The sequence below is a fragment of the Brachionichthys hirsutus genome, chromosome 20 (assembly GCF_040956055.1).
Source record: "Brachionichthys hirsutus isolate HB-005 chromosome 20, CSIRO-AGI_Bhir_v1, whole genome shotgun sequence".
Lineage (NCBI taxonomy): Eukaryota > Metazoa > Chordata > Actinopteri > Lophiiformes > Brachionichthyidae > Brachionichthys > Brachionichthys hirsutus.
In genome coordinates this window covers 3,969,938-3,993,944 of record NC_090916.1, presented here as the reverse complement: position 1 = coordinate 3,993,944, position 24,007 = coordinate 3,969,938, and the positions used below count along the sequence as shown (strand labels likewise).

Sequence of the window (24,007 nt, the reverse complement as noted above, 5' to 3'; positions counted from 1 at the left end):
CTTTAGTGGCTCCAGCGTCAACGTTAGTGTCCGTCCAACATGTCTGACATTATTCATTCAAAACGGACTCGCATAATTAGTTTGTCACATCTGCTGCTTCAGGCCTCTCGCTTTACAACTACCTCCATTGGAGTGTAATATAGTGTAACTAAATTAACTTCTTCTCGTTTTTTTTATTTTCCTCTATATAATTCGTGTACAATTGATAAAAAAGGTTGTAGAAAATGGGAAGCCGTCTCACACGCGCATGGGCGGGCTTTTAGCTGCGCATGCGCAAACCCGACCTCGGGTTTATCGTTCCATTAAGTTGAGAATGGTGGGCAAGGCGCGCCAGGTCTACGTTGATTAGTTTGAACGAGATACTTCAAAAGCTATCCGTAAATTCTCAAGGTTTGACCCAACAATTCATGGACGATACTGGTGAGGTTACAAAATTATACTTAGTTAATACAATCGCGACACATTTGGTATAATCGCGGCAATTCGGCAGCATGCTAGGAAAATGCTATCGTTAGCCGGGTAGCTAATATGGAGTCGCTACTGGTACCGACTACTTCCTGGAATGGCGGAGAAATGAAAAGCACGTTGTGTTTGCTCTAAATGTGGTACGGGATAGTGAACGTTACTTACGCGATTATAAATGCTGACACGGGAATTCGCAGTCGGCATTACGCCTTTGTTAATGTATAGCTAGCGTTATCCGTGGGCCATTTCAATGCTGTTAAGGAAATGTCCTGGCGTCGAGGCCTAACTTGTGGTTTAACTTTGTGCTAACGAAATGCAGAGTGCGACCTGGCCTCAGATGCTAAATGGTATTGGTAAACAACGCTAAAGCTAATAATATCACCTTTTGACGCATCGCTTAGCTAGCAATTAACCAAGGTAGCGAAAATCCCGTCACGTGAAGATATTTTTTTTTGCCGCTAACGCGGTGGAGTCCATGTTAATGTTAGAACGAGGAAGTATCGCTTGGCAGCCGCCGCTGCTTCCGCCGCGGTGACCTTTTTTGATAAAATAAAAAATGCTGGCGGCACGAAACACCGGTTTTGCAACCTTGAATTCCAAATTTGATCAATAGTCTACTATAAAATGTAAAAATGCTCAATTTACTTTTGCATAATGCAAAGGGAATGAATACATTAATTGCTTTTGACAAACTGAAAATAACTTTTTTCCCACTTGTTAAAAACGATGGAAATCTTCATCAAATGTAAAAATGTCAGCGGTTGATCTTCTGTCAGTTGCATTATTGATTAACCTCTGATCATAATCCAATTTTCCCCGACAGATCTCCATCTTTCAGACAAGACAATTATTGGAATGCTGGACACTGAGTCCCCTGCCATGGAAAGCAATGGGGATGCCTTTCTGCCTGGCCTTCCCGTTCTAGGCCAAGCTGCCGATTGGTCCATGGACCAAGTTGCTCCGGAGTCGCTCACAAACATCTTGCCCGAGGACTCCGATGCGTCCCGAGGTGCTACGGGAGCAGAACAGCAACCAAACCAGCAAATTAATTCCACAGACCTGGGATCTGTGGAGAAGGCTGTCGAGCAGTATCAACAAGCCAGCGCTCCGCTCTTTCCAGAGGAGCAGCCGCCGCCTCCGCCGCCGCCGCCACCGCCTCCACCCCCCGCGGAGGAGCCGGCGCAGCCGCCGGCACACGACACAGATCCCTGGGGGTCTCAGCGAGACAACCAGGAAATGTGTGTTATGCCAGAGCCTGCCGTTCAAGATGGCAGCCAAGGTAATCTCAATAATGGTTGCTTTGATCCAGAACAAATGGTTGCCCTTGCACGACAGAAGTAGATGGCGTGACGCCTAAATGCCAAATCAATGGCGGCTATTCTTCATGATCGTGTTGACTTCTCCAGGTGTGACCGAGGCAACGCAGCCGGCGGGGGATGGCATGGAGCTGGAGGAAACATCCAACCAGGAGATGGCAGGAGAAGCGGCTGTTCCCGCAGAACCGGAGCTGCCCAGCGAGTTCGACAAACTTCTCAAAGGGTGCGAGGATAACCCCGATGACTTCAACGGTTGGGTCTACCTGTTGCAGTATGTGGAGCAAGAGGTAAGGAAGAGGGTTGAACAAAAAGGGTCAAAGTGTTTGCAGAACTTAATTCAGTTCTATTGACATGCATGAACAGGACTGTTGTCGTTGCCGATGTTAAAATGAACTCTCTGATGTTATGATTCACCCACAGAACGTCCTCGCTGCTGTTAGGAAGACATTTGATTCGTTTTCCCTACGTTATCCCTATTGCTATGGCTACTGGAAGAAGTATGCGGATATTGAGAAGAGGCATGGCCATGTACAGGTCGCAGAAGAGGTAAATATCAGTCTGACAGAAGAATGTTTGTTTGTGTTCTACCAGTTTTCTTTTTTTTTTATAGTAGGGATGAAGAGTTGATTAAAATATTCGAATTGATCTTTCTGTAGAACACACCCACATGACTTTGTAGACAAATAAGGGTCTAAATTAAAAAAAAATGCCATCTGTGCAGCAATGAATAACGACTAAAGTGACGGAGAAAAATAGTTTACAATTGAGCTTGATTTAGAGTAATGTAGGTTTAGGAGCTCCTATAAAGAGATGGATCCAAGTACAGTTATTATTCTGTTTTTTTACTAGTATTGGGGCTAAATCTCTGACAGATTAAATATGGTTATCCTGTTATTTGCGTCTCTGTTGCACAGTAACGTTACCGTGATGGGTAAGCATGTCACAGGTCTTTCTTAGTATTTATTGCTAAAGGCTACTGATGGCTACACGCTAGCGTTGCCCTCCCAGGTCACTGAAAGCATTTGTTGATTTAGTATCACTGGCTTGTCATCCACGAGTAACGCAGATTTTAACGTCGAGTCACACCTGGTGAAAACTCAAACGTTTAATCGACTAACGTCTGACTAATCGGTGGAATGTTTGTAGTATTCTGCATGGTTATTGGCCATAGTGTAAACTCTAATGGTATAATTTATAGGGGCCATTAACATTTTCTTCGGTAGACTGTTGTCATATAATAAATAGTTTCAGCCTATTACTCTTATTTAGCTTTTTTCTAATTCCTCTAGCGCCTCGCAATGATGCTTAATTCCTCGCCTCCTTGAAGAAACTGAGTAATAAAAAATAATGCAGGCTGCCCGACGGGGCAACCACCTAAAATAAGTTAATGTCGGATCCTGTATAATGTTTCAGCGCGTGTTGCTTCAGAAATAGCCGAGCCTAATCTATATTTGAAATGTCATGGAACTTGCTCGCTCCAATAAATTCACGATTTTACAGTTGTGTTCAGTATAATGGATGTGAAAACCAAAGTTCTTATTCGAAGAAGGGCTCTGATCGCAATATTTGTCAGATTAATTGCTGACTTTCTGGCATCTTCAGTCTCTTACATGAAGGATTTTGCTTGTCACGGGTTGTAATCGCATTTCCTTGTTTTCTCCCAAGGTGTACAGAAGAGGCTTGCAGGCCATCCCCCTCAGTGTGGACCTGTGGCTGCACTACTTGACCTTCATCAAAGAGAACTCTGACATGACTGACCCAGAGACCGAGGGACGCATTAGAGCGTGAGTCAAAGATCCTTTTTTTTTTGAGTCGCGCTCTCTGACGGCAGAAAGTTCCTCAGTTTTATTTATTCAGGTGTTGGACGTTTGCCAAAGAGACGGCCAGTAGCACACACTAAACTTTTCCTTTTGTTTGTTACCATCAGAGCTTACGAACACGCGGTGCTCGCAGCAGGCACAGACTTTCGCTCGGACCGTCTATGGGAGTCCTTCATCAACTGGGAGACGGAGCAACAGAAGCTGGCTAATGTCACTTCCATCTATGACCGTGTCTTGGGCATCCCCACCCAGTTGTATTCCCAACACTTCCAGAGGTAGGATGGAAACCCCTTTCCGTAAAGAAAATGCAGCAGAATCGTGGTCTGTGTCGCATCTGATGCAACAAAGCCTCCCATTTGTCTTTGAAGTAACCTAACGTGTGACATGTGTCAGGCTTGCTGTTAAGTCTTGTCTTCCTGGTTTTAATCTGTTTAGGTTCAAAGACCATGTGCAGAGCAACAATCCCAAACATTTTTTGGCAGAGGGGGAGTTTATTATGCTGAGGCTTGACCTCTCCAAATCCAGCCTAGCTGCCATGGCGGGCGAAGACGGCGCGACGCCCGCCCCTGTAGAGGATCTGCCGCCTGGTACAGAGGACCTGTCGGACCCCGCCAAGGTATTAAACAAACTTCCAAAGTTGCATGAGAGGTACCATTCCAAAAGTACTGCAGGGGTTAGTGGGAGCTTGCCTTTTTTTCCACCATGAGATGGAAAGAAAGCATTGTTCAGGTTTGAAGAGGTGTCTTTATGTCAGCAGCCATGCCAATGAATACCAGGGGGGATTCAAGTTGGCATCCATACAGGGACTCGTCCTTAAACTTAAAGGAGCATCCCTGGCCTGCACCCGGCACCCAGAGGCTGTTATGCAGGGTGCATACATACCGCCTCTATCTACAGGCTTCTTGTCTCTGTCAAGCTCATGGTGATGTAAATCCTTGGTTGCAGGACTCGCAGATTTGACATCACGTGGACGTCGAGCTGCGCAGACAGGGTGGTGACCATGTGCTGTTCTCTTTTGTGTGTGTCCATAGAGAGTGACGGAGATCGAGAACATGCGGCACAAAGTGATCGAAGTTCGGCAGGAGGTGTTCAACCACAACGAACATGAAGTCAGCAAGCGCTGGACCTTCGAGGAAGGGGTACGTCGGTTTGTTTTGGTTTGTGGCGGAGCTAAGTCTAGGGAAGTTCTCTGAATGTTTTTTTTTTTTAACAAGATGCATTTATTCTTTGTCTTTTAAGATAAAGAGGCCATACTTCCACGTGAAAGCCTTAGAGAAGACCCAGCTGAACAACTGGAGGGAATACCTGGACTTTGAAATTGAGAATGGGACTCCGGAGCGTGTGGTTGTGCTTTTTGAACGATGCCTCATCGCGTGCGCACTCTATGAAGAATTCTGGACCAAGGTAACGTGACCTCTAACCGCTCTGTCACTCCTGTGACCTTCCTGCACTTCCCCATCCACGATGATCATCACGTCGACACAGTAAATCGTCCTGCACTCTCTCTGCGTGTAACGTTGATATGTGACTGTATCTGTTGTATTAGGAGATGGCCAGCTTGCCACACAAGATATGACTGCAGCATTTGCCAACTACTACGTTGCATCTTCTTCGTCTCCCACTACCTTACAGAAACTTATCTAATTGGTTCCATGAAGGTGCTGATGGGTTTACACAGAAAATTTCTAAAAACGATCTTGTCAATGAAGAAATTCACGTGTTCTGATCGCAGAAAATTTAGGTTTAAAAATGTTTTGTCTCTTTTTTTGCCTTTCTTTTTCTCCTCTGTTCTTCCTCTGTCCTCTCCTGCACTTCTTCCGACTCGCTTTCTCTCTTTCACTCTGAAGTATGCAAAATATTTAGAGGGCTACAGCACCGACGGTGTGCGACACATCTTCAAGAAGGCGTGCACCATCCACCTGCCCAAGAAACCAGCCATCCACCTGCTGTGGGCAGCGTTTGAGGAGCAGCAAGGTGAGCGGCACACAGAGCCCCTGAAGATAATGTGGGATAACGCAACACCAAATGTCTCCATGGTGATGCAGACTTGTAATTTTACTGACTGTTCTGCTTCGTCTTTGCCCAGGTAATGTTGAAGAGGCTCGTGGCATCCTGATGTCCCTGGAGGCTGTGATCCCAGGCCTAGCCATGGTGCGTCTTCGGCGGGTCAGTCTTGAGCGTCGTCGTGGCAACTTGGAGGAAGCTGAGACCCTCTTGAGGGAGGCCATGGAGTCGTCAAAGAATCCCGTCGAGTCGTCGTTCTACGCCGTGAAGCTGGCCAGGCAACAAATGAAGTTGCAGAGAAATCAAAGCAAGGCCAGGAAGGTGTTGCTGGATGCAATAGAAAAAGACTCGGTGAGTGTTTCCTGGTGACCGTTTGACAGATGCATCGTGTGGGCAGTGAACGTAACTTGCATGATCTTTCTATCTGCAGGGACTGCTAGAAGGTTCAATGGTGTCTGTAAAGCACTCCGTTTCTTGACTGACGTGAAACTGTAAAACATAAAGGACAATCGTTTTGTTTCTCTCTAGACATTCCTCTCAGGACGCAGATGAACTGGAGTCTTCATGATTTGCTTGAAGAACAAATGGCCATCCTTCACACTTAAACCTTTATTGTCTACCAACTTACAAATGTAATATTTTTGTGGCTCAACAGACAAACTCCAAACTGTATCTAAACATGCTTGAGATGGAATACAGTGGAGACGTGTCGCAGAATGAGGCTGAGATCTTGGCCTGTTTCGACCGAGCCCTGAAGAGCCCGATGCACCTGGAGTCCCGCCTCCTCTTCTGCCAGCGCAAGGTCGAGTTCTTGGAGGACTTTGGCACCGACATCAATGTGTGAGTCTCACTTTTGAAGAAGAGCAATGCAGAAGACTGAAGGGAATTAATTATTAGTGACATCAAGTAATCTTCATTCTTCTATATCTTTTTAGGCTCGTGGCTACCTACGAGGAGCAACAACACCTGCAGGCAGAGAGTGAATCCACAAAGAGGAAAGCCGAGAACGGCTATGACAGGTTTGTGGGACCACAAACATGGATTTGTCGAGTTAACTTCAGATCGAGCCTTGGCAGCCCAGACCCGTTGCTCTTTAGTGATTCCGTGTATCTTATACGTAAAACTATGCATCTCCAGCTCTCAAGAACCTGATGGCAAGAGACAGCGTGTGGATGACGCGGCCTCTGGTGCAGCAAATGCGCTGGCGGATGCGCAGGCCAACAACTCTGCATACAACTACAACTGGTACCAGGTGGGCTCAACGGACGCGGGAGAAGCGTTTCCTTTCATGCAAAGCACGCGTTCAAAATTATAGCGGTCCCACATCGCTAGCAAGATAAATCGCTGTTTTTGTGCAAATTTCAACTTCTACACTGCAAGTAAGTTTTTAGATAGTTTAGTAAAGGCATAGAAAACCAACAGGCGTTGCGTGCATGCTGCTAATTCTGTGAAACTGAACATGCTGACTGTGCAGAGTAAAATGGGTCGTTCAAGATACTGTACAGAAGAAGAGCGGTCTTTGGTTCAGAAATTAATCAAAGAAGGGGAAAACCTATAAAGACGTGCAGAAAGTGATACCTTAAAATGGCAGCCAAAACCAGGAAGGGGGGGAGGAAAAAGAAAAATGACTTCAAATGGATCGGAGAATAACCAGACTGGCAAAGGCTCAGCCAATGATCAGCTCCAGGAGGATCAAAGAATGTCTCAGGTTGCCTGCGAGTTCTGTACCAGTCAGACAGCGTCTATGTAAAGCCAAGCTACCAAGCAAGAAGCCTCCACAAGGTCCCATTGTTAAGAAAAAGACGTGCTCAAGCGGGTACAAATAGCCAAAGAACACATCGACTGGCCTAAAAAAAAAATGGCGCTGATGAGAGTACGGTTGTTTTTTTTGGGTCCAAGGGCCACATACATTTTGTGAGGCATCCTGCCAACACTGAATTCAAGCCGCAGTACACGGTGCTGACGGTGAAGCATGGTGGTGCCAGCGTCATGTTTCTCAGACTGCGGTGTTGGTCCTATTTATCGCATGCCAGGGATCAGTTTGAGTACGTCAGAAAACCGGAAGAAGTCATGTTGCCATTCTGAAGAGGAAATGCCCTTGAAATGGGTGTTTCAACAAGACTGAGTACAATCGCCCTGAACACAACGTTGTCTGTGATCGGGTTAACTTATTCTTTCCCTCTCTTCGTTGCAGCAATATGGCGGTTGGGGACAGAATTCCTGGGGCCAGTACAACCAATATGCCCAGTATAACCAGTACTACCCCCCTCCTCCAACATGATGGGGGGAACAATCCTGACATGAAGACAGACTCGCAGGAAAGCACCCTTTCTGACCTTCCTGGATTTCTCAACAGTGCTACTCAACAGGTTGCCATGGAGACTTTAAAACCACAGCATAAGCTGATTTTTTTTTTTTTCTTTTTCTTGTTTTGGGTTTGTTAGTGTGCAAATCACTTAAATGACACTTTGAAGCTATGCTCAGAATAAAATATAATCAGCCCTCCATGGCATTGATGTTGAGGAGTCATGTTTAAAAATGTTAATTGCTGCATCCATCATCTCCATTTCCGGGTTCTGTAATGCATGTTATTTGTGAAGGCAGATTAAGATTTCCTGTGATAAAGGATTTGTAAGTTTTAGATTGGATGACTTAGTTTGATCTTTCTTTAAGATTTGTCCTTGTAAACGAGGCATTTGTTGTTGTGCTTCTTCCCAAACTGATAGATTTTAAATCTTCCATTCTTTTTCCATAACAAAATGAAGAGTTTCTCCTTTTTGCTTTTTTCCGAATTGATTTCATAATAAACAGATTATCTAGAAGTGTCTCTGTTATCGTTTTTATTTCGTAAAGGCTCTGTCGTTATTTTCCGTTATTTACCATCAATCTTTGATTCCCGTCACCAGCCCATGTTTTTCCCACTTAATCTGTGAGCTTGGTTTCCTTCCACTCCTGCTATTTAGTGGATGGTATTGAGTACTATCACTTCACGTGTGATGTGGTATCGCTGCATGCGTGATCAAAGATCTGAAGAGCTGCCTGAAGAAGAATACTGGGATGAATGAAACGTCTGAATCCATGGAGGAAGCATCTCGAGAATGAAGAACGCACACGCAGCATATTAAACAGCAGTAGTATCTACAGCGGATAAAATGCTACACGTTTGTCAATTTGTGGCCCTCTTGGCCTCTGAAGTCGAGTACCCACAGCCTATCCTATATTCTACTGGTGCAACCCCTAATTAACTTATCAATGGTAAAAGGTGAACACGTTAACTGCCTAACTAATCAATAAAGACCTGCATAGGTGGGAACAGTGTTTCACTCCCTGCGCATCAAGCCCCCTGCCGCTGATAGCCAATAACCGTGTCCTACGAAGCGTGGTGGGCGTGGCGATCTTTTGGGTTACGTATTTCCGCACATGCGCAGTGTCGTCCCTGGAACTTCCTTTTCTATGCTTAGCGTTGAACGACTAGCATCAAACGAGGTAAGGCCTGTTAAATTATAAGAGAAAACAGCCCAACAATCAGAAACCCTTGAAGTCTTTTGGTAAATAATACGCCCCCCGCGGCACGTTCGACCACGGTTTACTTAAATGTGAATAGTTCCACGCGATTAATGTGTGTATATTTGTAACTATTTAATGAAACGCATGTTCCGCGAGGCTAGTTAGCAAGACAGCATTAGCAACGGCTCAGGTGAGGAAACGTCCACTCAGAACAGCACTTGCGTCCAGCCTAACGCGTTTCTGACGGGGTGAAGTTCCTGTTAATGTAGATCTACGTGCAAACAAGGGAACCTTATAGAGGAAAATCAAGCCGGTTTGATAGCGAACGTTAGCTGTCATGAGATGGTGTCGGCGTTAGCTGTGTTCGTTCTTACCGGACTTGTGTGTTGCTTTCCTCGCAGCATCAAGATGCAGCTCTTCTTGCGTGCAGAGAACACTCACACCCTTGAGGTCACCGGACAGGAGACTGTCGGGCAGATCAAGGTAAGGAGTAGTCATCATTTGAATTTGTTTTCTTTTTTTTTAAAATATATGTGGCACCTTAGTGATCTGTTGCAATAGAAAGAGCCATGGATCATTTGATTGCGTGTTTCAGGCCCATGTCCAGACTCTGGAGGGCCTCCTGGTTGAGGACCAGGTGCTGCTGCTGGCTGGACGTCCGCTGGAGAACGATGCCTCCCTGGCAGCCTGCGGTGTCTCAGAGTGCTGCACCCTGGATGTAGCCGGCAGGCTCCTGGGAGGTCAGTCTGAAGACTCGACTCTTTTGTTTTGTTCTCGAGCATGCTCACCGGTAAACTTATAATTAAGGTTTCTGTGATTCGGACTGCCATGTTTGTGTGTTGTATGCTAGAGTGCAGATGTAGATTATCAGGGGACTTTAGATTAACATTGTGCCCCCCACTCTCAGGTAAGGTGCATGGCTCTCTGGCCCGTGCTGGAAAAGTGAGGGGACAGACACCAAAGGTAACACATTTAGTTATTTACCACTGCATCATGTCTTGTTTTGAATGCCCTGGTCTTCGTGATGTATAAACCTAAATATTATATTATAAAATTACTCCTTCTTATCCGTCATCCAGGTCGACAAACAGGAGAAGAAAAAGAAGAGGACCGGCCGCGCTAAGCGTCGCATCCAGTACAACAGGCGCTTCGTGAATGTTGTGCCCACCTTCGGAAAGAAGAAGGGACCCAACGCCAACTCCTAAGTGTTTATACACGCACAAGGAGATACGCGACCCTCGCTTGGTACCGAGTTAAATGATATCCTGTTGTACAGAATAAAAATTTACTTGGACAAAGTAGAGCTGTTTGTGTGGTGTGTTCTAAAAGTCACGTTGTGTCCTGTTGGGAAACGGGTAATACTTGCATGGTTCGTTGCGTTTTTAAATCCAGTGACTTGTTAAATAGGTAGAAATGTGATTAAGGTTCGCACAGAGGTTCATCAGATTTACTCTTAATCATTTTGATTCTGATCTCATCTACCTGGATAAAGTGTTATACAAACGACAAGTCTGAACTTACAGTTTGATCTAAAAGGGGATCAAATGTACGGCATTTGTTTTTACCACTCGAAAGGTAACCAGAGAGTAAATCACTTAGTCTCAATCGGGTTTATTTATCATTAATATTGTACATGCAAAATAAAAAATACAGATCAAGGTTTCAGGGCGTCTCGTATGTACATTATTGACAAGCTACCACATGTGGGGGGGGGAAAGAGGCCGATGTTCCCCGTAGCCTGTGACGAGATGAGAGAACAGCAGAAACTAAAACAAACAAGTGTCCCCTCCACCCTTAAAACGTAGTGCATGCTGGCCGCCGTGGGTCTAATCGATAGTCGCCAGCTCGACCTCAAAGATCAGCTTCGCATTGGGTGGAATTCTGGTAAAGTAAGGGTTAAAGAAAAGTCAATGCGGCGGAGAAACAACTCAAACGACCCCCGCCCCCCCCCCCCTCCTCTCACTGAAAACCTGTGTGAGGAGTGAAATGAGAAACGTCCTACGGCTAATATAGAAGACGTAATGCAGTATATGTATATTTACATGTACGCAGCAAAGCAAAAGGATACTTGGAATCGGGGAGACCCTTTTTTCCGTAGGCCCACTCCGGTTCGATCTCCAGCCGAGCAGTTTCACCCTTGCTCATCGTCATGAGGGCCTCGTCCCACTGAAAACGGAAGGTTACCGATGACGACGTTGAAATCCAGAGAAGCGTTACACTGAGAGACCGACTCAAGCGTGGTCACTCACTCCTCTGATGACTTTCCCCATGCCGACTTTAAAGGTAAGCGGCTTCGCTTGCTTCTTTTTCCTTGCGGCTGCAGACAAAACGGCGAAGGAGGAATTCATATCGAGTGGCCGAAAGCAGGAAAGGTGGCTTCTGGTTTCACGGCTCGTCTTTGAGCAGCGCAAGAATCCAGAATTCAGCATTTTAACCAGAAGTCAGTCCATTTCAGGATAGATTTTTCCTTCCTTCTTTCCATCATACCTGCGGGGATATTGGTGTCGAAGACGGTCCCGTCCTCCAGCGAGCCAGTGTACCAGCAGCTCACGTTCTCTCCTTTCTTCGGAAAGTTTGTCTTGTCGCCTTTTTTCAGCACCGACTTTGTGTACCTTGGTGGACCCTTTGAAAAGCAAAGCAGAAGCAGTTCATGCACTTGATGTGCGTGTAAACGAAACACACACAAACCAGAAATGGCATTTCAGCACCCTGGAGCCGTACCTCGTCCACCACCTCTGCCTTGACTTTGGGTTTCTCTTCCACTTTGACAGTCTTAACCTGCTCGGTCAATTCTTCAACCGGGTCCGTGCCTTTAAACCTCTGGAAATGAAAAACAAAAAAAAAACAAACAAGACAAAGCAAGACCCTTAATCTGTTTGTCAACACAAACATTCGTCATCACCATGGAAATGCATCAGGTCGAGTCCCCGTCGCTTACTTTACTCTCAAACAGCTGATTATAGGCAACGATCAGTTGCTCCTTCTTTGCTGTTTTGGCAACATTTTTGATGTTTCCCAGTAGCTTCTGCTCATTGAGGAACTGGGAGAGAGAAATAAACACGTTTTTGTACTTATGGGAGCATAAAATAACATTCTTTTCACACTGTGATTAAATAACAAGCTACGGCTAACGTTTATAGCAGATTTCTGCAGAACGCTTTTGTGACTGTGCTGCGTATTGTTCTGCACCGGATGCTAACAACACCTCGAAGCTAACGCTGCAGCTCAAAGGGAGCTCGAACTCTTGAACCGGAAGCATGCAACATAAAACCACTGCGAGCTGTAATCATACCGAATGTGCCGCGTTGTCTTGAATGAACTTTATAATGTCTTTTTTGGCCAAATCGTCACTTTTGAGCTGCTCATCGCTCCACTCCCGTGCAGGTTCAGCCGCCATTTTGAGAGGCGAACTGGTGGTGAACTTTGACTCCCGCAGCTTGTATTTAAAAACTCTCTCTGAAAAACAATAATTAAAGACCAGAAAAGACAAATACAAGCAATAATCATTAGCTTATAATAATGCGATTTTATTCACGTTAGCTTGTGGTTTGAATTAATGAGACGAGTTAGCAGGAGAGCAAATCCCAACTCTCTCTTTTTTATCCTGCCACCTTCTGGTCCTAACCGGTACTACAGTTACTCAGGAAGAAAAACAATCATCCAATATCGTTAAAAGCAATACACTTTTTTAGATTATATAATTGAATTACATTTTAGTGCAAAATAAATTATCTTTGCATAATTTACAGCAGATCTTTTTAGGTCCATATTTTTCATTTGTCTATAGCCCAGGACCACAATTAGTGGGATTCTGAAGGGATGTCCCTCTATACACTTGCCTGATCTTGTCGTATGCTCTGCATACAAATAGAAAAGACAAGTGTGAGGAAATGAGTGCTTCCTGGTCTCATTAGAAAGGGAGACATACACACAACTCAAAGGTACTCTCTCTTTAAACATAACTTCTTTTTTGGCATGCAATGGTCAAGTAAAACAATTAAAATACAAAAACTCCAACACGTTTCAGTATTAACTCTTTACCAGGGAGTCAACTGCATAAAACTGTCTCTCCTGCTGGAAATCACAGTGGACAAACTGGATATTAATATACAGAACATTCACACGTTCTATTCAGAAATGAGCCAGTATTTACTTTGTGCAATCAATATCAACTATCCATTGAATTTGGATTCCATTTATTTACATTTTTGCAGGATAAGATTTGCATTCTTGTCACTGATTTAAGTGTGTAAATGTAATGTAATGTAATTCTCGGCAATGGTCAGGGGATTTGATTGAAAAAAAGCTCTAATTTTCATTCTATTTTTGGACTCTCTCTCTTATCTGTAAATCTGTTAGGTCAATCTTACGTGCAGTCATGGTGTCCTCTGGGCTTGTGTTGGGCTGATCGTTGAATGTACGTTTACACAAAGCTTTTCTGGTCGTTGCATCAACCTCCACTTCAATGTTTAAACATTGAACTACCAAACTGTATTATTTTAATTATAACTTCCATGGATTTTAAATAGATTGTGCTTCTTACATTTACAGAAAGCAAAAATTAGTTCACTTCCGAGACTCGCATATTTCACATTTGGTAAGCAGAAAGTCTTTTCATTCACTCAGTCGTGTGACAGATGTTAGTGGTGCTCCCAGTCGTGTGACAGATGTTAGTGGTGCTCAAAGTGCGTCTTGCTTCATGCATTTAGCTTTATTGACCATGAGCAGCCACATAAAGTCAGGCTACCGTAGATAGAGGCTCTTGCATTCTGTCTGCAGCATCCTGATTTGCTGCATCACCCATCATCTCTGTTTGTATTCAAATGCACTGCGTTAAATCCCCCCCCCCCCCCCCCCCCCTCTGGAACCAACTGTGAGAGATTCAGCAGAAGGAGACCTGCATAAATACGTCTGATTGCTGACTTCCTCTGCTGATTCATCAATAACCTTGAAAAGCAGGGAGATGAATTTACCGCCGCAGCTGTACTATGCTGTTGAGCAGGGTCATGCAGAGTTCTTTCCTTCCCTTGTTGGTTACAAAGCCTCAGCGGTGACTCTGGGCGAGGAGCACAAGGGGAAGAGGAGAAATCTAACCATTTCCTCAGAGGAAGTCACAATCTGTGGAGGTGAGTTGCCTCTGCCTTTTGATAATGCCACATTCTATTTTCTCTATTGATCGCATCTTTCATTCAGCTGATATTTCTCTTTACATAACACAGCCGTCCTATTTTTCTCTCTTTTTTTTAAACCTCCCCATCTCTTTCTTTCTTTCCTTCTCATGCATCCTGCGTGAGGTTTGCTAATATATTTCAGAGTGACGAGTGCGTGTCTGTCTGTGTTTCTGTATGTCTGGATGAAACTGCCATCGCAGAAGGCATCAGGAGATAAGCGCAGTTGACTGAGGATCATGTCGGCTGCATCGTACCCCTCAGCTTTGCATTCAGCTCACATATTAAGTAAGGGAGGAATTCAATTTTACTGCTCTTACAGGCTGCACAAGCAAATGGTGCACACTCTCTAAGATGTGCTCCTCCGCACGGAGACAGCAAACAATATAATCCTCAAGCAATATTTGAAGATATATACAGCACAGCCTCAGGTACACTCGACTGAAGTATGAGCGCTGTCTGCCAAGTGGCCTGTATTTTATAAATACATCTACAGTATTTGCATATCGGAGCAACGCTCAAGTAATTAATATGATGATGGCAGGTATTACTTAAACTAAACTCCATTCATCCTTCTGGGTTCCTGCAGCTCCGGCTGCCTGTAGTTACAACATGCGACCGCTAGGGGACAGTATGTACACATAAACGACGCGGCTGAAGAGGATTTCTGTCCCCGATTTGCTAAAGATTGATATTTTCAATATTTGAGGTTCGCAATAAGGTTTGACAGGAGGGGAAATGGTCATGAGTCACCCAGTTGAAGAGCAAAAACAATAATAAATACAGTGTGAATAAATAACAGGTGCATGGTAAGGGGAAAAGAAGTTGTCAGCGCTGCCACGGTCGGTAACTCTGGGTGGAGGCTGTTAATGTTGCGTTTATGGCAAAAAATGCCAACTGTGCATGTGCAAAGGCAGTTCTGTTGACATTATTTTGTTCTTTTAACATGTTTTTCCAAGAAATTCTGCAATGATAATTTTTAATTGCAGAAGACAAAGTGATGCATGTTGATTTTTCTGTGTCATTGTGGATGAAATGTAACTCATTTTTTGAGACATCGTTCTTAATTTTTTTTTTTTCTTATTTAACAATGCATTTCAGATCTGCTTATTTGCACGCCTGGAGTTTTCTCTTAAATCGTTTGGAGTCTAAATCAAGGAAAATCAGATGCGATCAGATGGTTAGTCATTTCCACCATCAACAATGTAATTAGTGAAGTCGCTCATCAATAAAAGCCAATAAAATCACTCATTTCAGGTCAGACCTTAAAGATATCATTCATCCATACACGAGCCGAGCAGCCGGCTCCTCTCCCGAAGCGTTTTTCCACATCTCCACCCTCCACCCGCATCTCATGGCGGAGGAATGAAAAAGGCTTTCATAATGGAAATCATCTCTCGATGGCCTTGGTCCACCGTGGATAATGTGTTTTCTGCTCAGAGCCTAATAAGCTTCCCCTAAGCCATGTGGCAAGCTGAGTTCACCTGCCTGTGCCCTGGGCTGAGAGAACACATCTTAAGGTTCTTATGGAATACAATTCATATACGCTGCTGCAGCTCAAACCAACAGTTCACACTTCATGCGATGCAGGCAGAGCTCCTCCAGGGTGGGAGGTGGGGATAGGTCAGCAGTGGGAAAACTCCACAAACATCTGACAGTGAGAAAGTTGGATCTGTTACCTCGTGGCATTAAAAAAAACCCACTGCTGTTTCTCTCCAGAGGACAGTGAGGCCTGGATTACAGTCCGAAATGGTAGGTGGTTTGGTCAATGGGGAATGTGGGGATTTCTAGCAATCATACTCCTGGTATTATCATGCAGCAAGGAGCGCTCCATCCAACAAGCTGTACCAGGCTTTGGAGCATTTCCAATCCAGAGCTTAGCCTGCAGAGCCGTAGTCTCAGTACTGGCCCACGCCTGCCCTGTCAGATCTAATCTCTGGGCTGCATGCCGTGAAATAGGGCTTATTAAGAGTTTAACTGAGATCAGCCCAACCACGATCTGTGGCGTGCAAATGAAAGGGGGTGGGAAGGGGGCTCACTCACCTGAGAAATCTCAAAATCACAAGAACTGGGTGACATAAGGCGTCGCAATCCGCCACCAGAGGCTTTGCTTGTACAACCGCTCCATGCTCTCTCCCGTCTGCCTCCGGAATGCATCGTCTGTCAACTGCTAATTAGAAACCAAAGAGTAAAAGATGGTTTGAAGTTTCAATTGGAACTGGTCCCAGAATGATATCTCACAGGGCTTAAAGGAACAGAATTCGAAGCCGCATGGCTCCAAAATGCTCATCTCCTCACATCTTTCTGCTTTGCATTCCGCATTTGCTTTGGTAGTGCAAATTATACATTTAAAGCCCTGCATCATTTCATTCGTAGCTCTGTCTAGAATGTCCACTGCAGATAATAGTTGTATACCCTGCAAATATTCTTCCACTACTGCAGTGGGAGCTTGGCTCTGGTATTTGTTTTTTTGTCCCTCTTACTTCATTTTGACTTTCTACAGATTCAATATACAGGCTGAATTCAGAGACTGTTGAGTAAAATTGAGTACAATTTCTTTGCACGCCCTTCCAAGAAAAATAACATTTCCTGAATGATGTTCCTGGCTTCACAGAGCCATGCGACTTGTGCCACTTGGCTCTGTGGTAATGCCTCTCATAATGCATTTGCCCGTCGGGCGGTCTGATACTTTCATCTCGATTAAATCAGCAAGTACCGAATGGAGTGCCATGAAAGTTTGTATAGACATTCTTTGGTTCATTCACAATGAATCAGAAAAGTTCGGGTTCTTCGGGGAATTCCGGCAATCTGGGATTTAACCCAAGTCAAATGGGAATGAAGCTGAAGCTCCAAAAGATTCAGGGGTGGCATCAAATACTGAACCTACTGAACTATGTGTTGATTCTCCTCAGTCACCCCTCCAAGAAGCTTCTCTCGTTCAGAGAAATACTAAAACCAGTGTGCAAGTTCTGCAATGAGTGAATGAATGAATTTAAAGGTTTTCACCAGGTAGCTAAATACTACTAGCTAAAAATTCTTTCCCCGTATGAAAATTAAGAATCCTTAATTGTCATAATATTTGAAAAATACATCTAATTATGTGCATCTGTCCCCAAAGTCCAAAAGTTATTGAGCAAATGGCAAACAAGGAATGGAGCGTATGCAGATTTGACTGAATAAAGTAATGTGCATGGATGTGTGAGGGACATTTGTGGCCCCTGAGCTGGAATAATCCTGGATTCACCGCAAATTCATGGTTAATGAAGATGCAGAACGCCACGACCCTGGAGCCGGATCACTGAGACTCTACCTTGTTCCTTTCCTTGCATGAAGAAAAATGGTTCTTCATCCTCTTCTGAAAACATCTGAATGGTTAATAATAAAAACAAAAAACCCCTGCAGCACAGAAAAACTAGTGCTCTCAGTTCAAAACACAATATAATAGATAAGACGAATAGGAGTAAATAAACACAATGTAAGAGAAGCTGAGTTCTGCAGACAAATACCTGCAATACTTAAAATAGCAAAGGTGAATCTGTGCTGCAACAATATAAAGATAAGCTGTACGTCCCAGATAGGGGCCGAGGCCACACATCTGGACTCCCATATCTGAAGGATCTGTGGCCAAACAGAGCTCTGGTTAGTGTTTACCAGCCTTGGGATGAGGTACACACTTTGTGTGGGCCGACGAGACTGATGCACTACGAAGATGAAGCGAATGTGCACGTGACAATGAAAGGCAGGCGTCAAGATCAGATGAGCTTTTTCTTTTTCCTTTTCTTTGCCTAATTTATTTTGAATGTGACATTTTCACAGCGTGATGGAAGGCTGGTATTTACGCTTCCAAGGGAAGGAAGATGAAGATCAGTCGGATACGCTAATTTCCCAGAATCGTATCAGTGATTGCTTTTGAAATGTTGATCTTTAAAATGCAGGCCGAGGACTTTTTTTCCTTTGGGTTGGTCGTGGCTAAGTTTATTTCATGGTGATACGCACCGGCAAGAAATCCCCTATGGTGTGTAGAGAACTTTCATCGCCTTGTTTCATCCTCCATTAATTCCATTCCGTGGTCCCCAGTGTGGTTTCGCCACTATAGCCTGTTGGTGCACCTTTTAAAAACAAGCCTCCAGATAACATTTGAGCAAAAAACACATTTCTCAATTATAAAACAGAACAAAACCCCTGCAGCGTACCTGTCCTTATCGGGCTGTCAAGTAAAACATAGAGCAGGCATTTTGCTCTCCAATACGCATAATGTGCTCTCAAAACGACGGATGTTGTAACTTTTTTCTCATTTCCTCAATGATTGTATTGCGCTTTAGAGCAATCCCTTCCTTTAGTAAGAACACAAACACACACAGGCTTACTTTGTGTGCGTTGGTTGTTTTTGTGTAATTGAAAGTGGGTTCGTGTTCAGGAGATTGAATTCCATCTTCCTCCCTTCAGTTCAGCGGGGGGGGTGGGGGGGGGGACTTTGCTGCAGCCATCGTGTAAAATGCATCGTGACTGCAGTGACACGGAGGCGTATTGATGACGGAACGTGTTTCTTACACATGGCGTTGATGACGCAAGGTGAAATCTCCTCTCCGGGATGAAGAGCTAAGATTCTACTCCTTGGATACCCCCCCCTCTAAACATACATGAACTTGGAGGCCATCCAGGGTACAGAGGGCATTTTTAGGGATGAAGGGCTTTGTGTTAAATCCTGTACATGCTCACAGCACACACCTGGTGCCAAACTATTGGACATTAAAGAATGGCGGCCATGAAAAGTGGTGACCAGTCATTTTTCCACATGAAGCTTTCCAACTCCTCTCAAGCCAGCTGAGCCGCTCGGCGTGATCAGTATGCGAAGCCCGACCCGGACAAGGCAGCATGCAATGGACTTGAAAGGCTCGGCAAACACCCAGGAACACATATTCAGGCAAACACACACACACACACACACGCACACGCATTTTTTCCTTTTATGTCACGCGCTGAGGAAAATGCACGGAGAACCCTTTAATTCCTCTCTCTCGGACAACGAGATTCTAAAACGGAAAAGCCAAAGATTCACACACTCCGGCCGCCTTGATGGCTGCACTCACTCTCCTTCGCTGCTCAATAGGAGAGCAATAAAGATGCTAAAAATGATACAATCCATGAAGGTGCTGCTTTTAAAGAGGAAGAGGAGGAGGAAGACAGAATGACCAGTCTCTACAGGAATCAAATCTCAGCCCTGATGTCTGTCTGAGTTTTGGATAGCTTTCCTCCGGGGGGGTGGGGGGGGGGGGGCTGATGCAGGGATTGTCTTTCATGGTCCCTTGCAAGACAGTGTAGCCAAACCTTCTAGAGTAGTAAAAAAAAAAAAGATGAGAGTGTGAGCGTGGAAAAAAAAAAGAACTTCACAGACTTATCCGAATATAAATTATCCCTTCCTTTGGCCCGACATATATGCCAAATAAGAGAAACACAAAGAGACAGAGAGCTGCGAGGACGATGATGATGATAATGTCTGTACAGACGGTCAGACCATCCTGACACAATAAGCCATTATCTGGAAGGGTGAGATTTTCCGCTGTGGCTCGGGGCTCATCAGCGTAAAGGACAGAGCGGGAGGTGGCAGACGTTGCCAGGTCGGGGCATCCAGCATGGCAACGTTAACCCTTACAGGTGGAGATGGGTGTCGCTGCAAACCAGCAAGCGTATCTCGGGTCTTCTGTCCTGCTGCAGATGACAATGTGTCACAGCTTGTTGCTTCAATGTTGGATTAAGACTGCGCTGAGATGAAGAAGATGAAGAATGAGATTTCTACATTGTATAGATTTATCAAAAATCATTCCCAGTTCTCTGACTTTAGCTTATTGAGAAGTAGCTTAGCAAAAAGAGATGTCAGGCGTTTGCAAAAGGACAGCGGCAGAATGCTGAATGTTGAGCAGCATTTTTGAGCAAATTGATCTTAAATCAGTGCTAAAAGGAGGAGATAATCTTCTGGAGGTCTGGTGGTCATCATCCCTCTCTCTCTCTGTGTGTGTGATTTTAAAACAAAATCATTAATAATTTCATTTATGACTCTTTGTGAATAAAGCCCATGGATTTGGTCTTTTGGGAACGTTTTTCTGAAATGATCCCGATAAATTTTTCATCCTTTCAAGAATACTAAAAGCCGTATTTTCCGTTTAAGTTGCATGAGTCTGCGAGTAAAGACGATCCTTCCTGCTACCGTCACACTGTTTTGATGCAACGCAGGAACATGTCATCACGCAACACCTGCATGTCCGATACGCTCAACGCTGCAACAATGCATTTAACAAAGCGCAATACTTGAAATCTGGACAAAAGCACCAGCTGAAGAGAGCGGTGTTCCGCATTTATAAGTGAATGAATGTATAGTCAGATGGGAGAATGTGCAATTGATGATGCCTTCAGGCTCAAACCATGTTGCTATCAGTAACACACAGACAGGAGTTCTGCAGCATATTGTGTGTACTACCTCAGTGTGGTGTTTGATCACACTGAGACACTTGTGCAGGTGAAATAACAGCCGGCAACACGCTGCACGCTGTATAAGTGGCGAATAGACCTGGAACTGCTTGTCTTTGCATGATCTTGTGCCGAGGTATCAGAGTAATAAAGCACAATGATGCAGTTTTATGTGCAACCCCTCTGCAGGAATATCAAGTGAAGGCAGGATGAAGTTCCGCTTTTAAGGCTTGACCCCGCTCCCTGGTGATGCTGCATTCAGCAAGACAAGAGTAGAGCTCATCCTAATTATTTTTAACTGATGGGCCAATCCATCACGGGAGACAGTCTAAAGAGAGAAGGGAGGGGGAGGAGGAGGAGGAGGAGGAGGGAAACAGGGAAAGATGGTAACAACTATGGCTGAGACTCAACGGCTCTTCCTCTGTAGGGTCTGTCCTTTGTATTTTTTCCTGTCCCACCTTCTTGTTTTTTTTAATCGTTATCCTTCCACGTCTTCCATTGCTTCCCCCCCTCTCTTTCCTGGAGTCGTTTCACACTCCCCACACATTATTTAGTGCTGCTCTACTGTGCATTCTTCAGGGTGACTTGATGGCAGAAACACACGATTCCAGCCATCGTAGATTATAATTCAGAAGCAAGCGATCTTCTGCCTGGATGAGTCGATGTGAATCCAGAGAACCCATTTAGCTTTATTCCTCATATGAGGATTTCATGACAAATGTCCACGGTCCAGGGACGTCAGGTCATTAAATTCAGATTTATAAGATTGATATCAATACTTATCAAAACACTAACGCCCACTTATGCCATCAGAGGCCCCAGGCGGCTATTCCTACATCACGAAGAGAGAGACAGATAGAGGAGAGCGTGGTGAAAGAAAGGGAACAGACAGAGGGGGAAAAAAATGTCCTCAGCCACTGCAGCGGAGTGTGATTTAGCATCGCAGCATTAGCCGACGTCTCCTGATAACAATGGTACGGGATTAATCAGTATTCTGTGCATATCTTAGGGCCGCACTAGTCTTTTATCACGGCAGCAACTGCAGTCTTCCTCGAAAGCTAAGGTTAAAATGGAGATTAGGGTTTGTTCCTGCACACCTTCTCTAATGAACCTTATCTCCTCCTCCCCCCCCATCTGTTCATTCTGCCTCACTCACACAGGATAAAGCACCTTCTGCCCTCTTTCTGCGTCTCTGGAGGAAAACAAAGTGCGGCTCTCCGTTTTCGGTGTCTCGTTTAAGGGGAAATGGGCCAGTGTGGCCGTGTTGCCTGATCCACTTCCTCTTTGAGTCATTCACACTGAAGCATTTACATTTACAGCTGCTTCGAGGCTTTAGAAACCGCAAAGGTAAATTTCACTTGTGCATAAAGCAAACAATAATGAGAATATAACCTAAGTTATCTGAGTAATTAAGACATATTGTGAATTAAATAATATTCATCTTCCATGCAGAGCAAAACACAAAAATAAAACACATTCACACACTACGGAAAATTTAGAGCAACCAAGTCAGCTAAAATGCATGTTTTTGCATTTTAGCTAACTTGGGGGGGGGGAACACCCAATGACAGTGTGCCTGGGAAGCAGCCTACTGAAGGGTGGATAAAGCAGCACCCTGTGAAGAATGACAAATTACCTTCAGTGATGTCACATGAGTGAACGTTTCGGGCTGCTATCCATCCATCCATCCATCCATTTTCTTCTGCTATTCCACGCTGTGGGTCATGGGAGTTGCTGGAGCCCATCCCAGCTTGCTATGGGTGAGAGGCTCAGGCAGGGTACACCCCGAATGTGTCGCCAGCGCATCGCAGGGCAATTTCAGGCTGCTCTGAGTTCTGAAAATGAAAGCTAGCAAACAAACTGATGTTTAGAAGAAGTGATCTCTCCAGATAAAAAAAGAAATCGATAAATTAGCTGCTACAAACATAATGCACCCACATCTCTCAGGTTTTATCGTGGGCAATCATAGCGTAGAGAATAATGGAACACACACAAACACACACACACACCTACACACACACACACACCTGTTTCTGACCTCTACTTCCTGTCTATCTTCCCAGCGTATCGCCGTATGTTTTCCCCGTTTCGTGGCTGCAGATATCAGCACACTATTTGCATAAAAATGCAAAAAAGAAAGAGGGAAAAAAAAGAAAGCGCTGTTTCGGCTTCAAGGGACATATCTTTTTTTCCGTGCACTATTGTTCAAGCTGAATCTCAGCAAAAATGCTCGAGCCATTCTCTGCATGAATGCCTTTTCTAAACCAACAGGCTTTAGATGAATTTTAAATCACTCAATTCTGCTTCACTCTCCGCCTTCTCTCTCCCGACCGCTCATATCCAGAGCAGGCATGATAAATGCGAACGCACACCTACGACAACCGTCCCCGTCCCCGTCTCCTCCTCCCCACCCCTCCCGGATCGAGCCGTCCCTCCGTCTCTTGGTTCCACAGTCACTTGATTTGGGGTGTAATTGCGGGTTCAGATCTGTGGAAGGGCGTGGAGAGGAATGATTGCTGCGCTCCACTGAGTGCTGAGGGTGAGCTAGAAGACATCAGTGCACAGGAGATAGCACGCTGCTGTCGCTGGCTACCTACACTCATTCCACGCTCCACGCGCAGGACTGTGCCAACGGGAGTCTTTGCGAGTTTAAGCCTCGGTCTTTGCTTCTTTCTGTCTTTCACACTTGACTCCCTTCGCTGTGGAAGCTTTTTCTTTTGACATCTTCGTCTCCTCTTCTCCTCCTCTTCATCTCATCTATCATATGGACGATCTCTATTGTATAGGTCCTAGTCTACCTAACTTGTCTCTGTGTGTTTTCTTTTCCACAAGCACGCGTTTTCAATTTGACGCGGACTCGCCCGGGCTCGAGTTACCGATTTCCACTCCAGGTGCTTTTACATTTCAGCTATCATATTTACATGGATGGAAAGCATGTCTGAATGCATATTGCGTTCAGCCAGGTGCTCCTGAGCCTTAACCCGCAGGGATGCAGTCAACCTTAAGCACAAGATACCATTCTCAGGTTTACTTGAGGAATCCTACATGCTTTCAGAGCGTTTGGGTATGCAAGCTCTTTCATATTACACAAGCTCCAAGATTTGCTGTTCAAATATTCTTGATTTCTCCAGACGCTGGATTCAAAACTGTAGCAATTTGTGTTGTGTGAGCTCGTAATCAAGACCCGCAAACTACTAAGAGCCCGCCGCTGAAAGCCATCAGCCTCCTCTGGTTCTATGCTAACATATTAAAAAGAGTTAAA

At 44.7% G+C, this 24,007-nt stretch overlaps 3 protein-coding genes across 3 annotated transcripts; 2 read left to right on the top strand and 1 right to left on the bottom strand.

Annotated features, from left to right (window-relative positions):
• Positions 1 to 1,290: 1,290 nt before the first annotated feature.
• Positions 1,291 to 8,421, top strand: prpf39 (PRP39 pre-mRNA processing factor 39 homolog (yeast)). Its single transcript, XM_068753672.1, has 14 exons — positions 1,291 to 1,744; positions 1,872 to 2,068; positions 2,202 to 2,327; positions 3,447 to 3,565; positions 3,709 to 3,876; positions 4,037 to 4,217; positions 4,633 to 4,740; positions 4,841 to 5,005; positions 5,449 to 5,575; positions 5,688 to 5,956; positions 6,261 to 6,445; positions 6,541 to 6,624; positions 6,743 to 6,857; positions 7,800 to 8,421. Exons 1-14 carry the CDS (start codon positions 1,321 to 1,323, stop codon positions 7,884 to 7,886), a joined length of 2,355 nt encoding a protein of 784 aa, XP_068609773.1. The 5' UTR covers positions 1,291 to 1,320; the 3' UTR covers positions 7,887 to 8,421.
• Positions 8,422 to 9,010: 589 nt separating this feature from the next.
• On the top strand, positions 9,011 to 10,411 carry faua (FAU ubiquitin like and ribosomal protein S30 fusion a). Its single transcript, XM_068753723.1, has 5 exons — positions 9,011 to 9,091; positions 9,514 to 9,595; positions 9,708 to 9,852; positions 10,020 to 10,075; positions 10,192 to 10,411. Exons 2-5 carry the CDS (start codon positions 9,521 to 9,523, stop codon positions 10,315 to 10,317), a joined length of 402 nt encoding a protein of 133 aa, XP_068609824.1. The 5' UTR covers positions 9,011 to 9,091; positions 9,514 to 9,520; the 3' UTR covers positions 10,318 to 10,411.
• Positions 10,412 to 10,707: 296 nt separating this feature from the next.
• Positions 10,708 to 12,517, bottom strand: fkbp3 (FKBP prolyl isomerase 3). Its single transcript, XM_068753840.1, has 7 exons — positions 12,405 to 12,517; positions 12,051 to 12,152; positions 11,834 to 11,932; positions 11,600 to 11,735; positions 11,362 to 11,429; positions 11,181 to 11,278; positions 10,708 to 10,993 (listed from the first exon to the last, which is right to left on the bottom strand). The coding sequence occupies exons 1-7, from the start codon at positions 12,507 to 12,509 to the stop codon at positions 10,939 to 10,941; spliced, it is 663 nt and encodes a 220-aa protein (XP_068609941.1). The 5' UTR covers positions 12,510 to 12,517; the 3' UTR covers positions 10,708 to 10,938.
• Between the last annotated feature and the right edge of the window lie 11,490 nt (positions 12,518 to 24,007).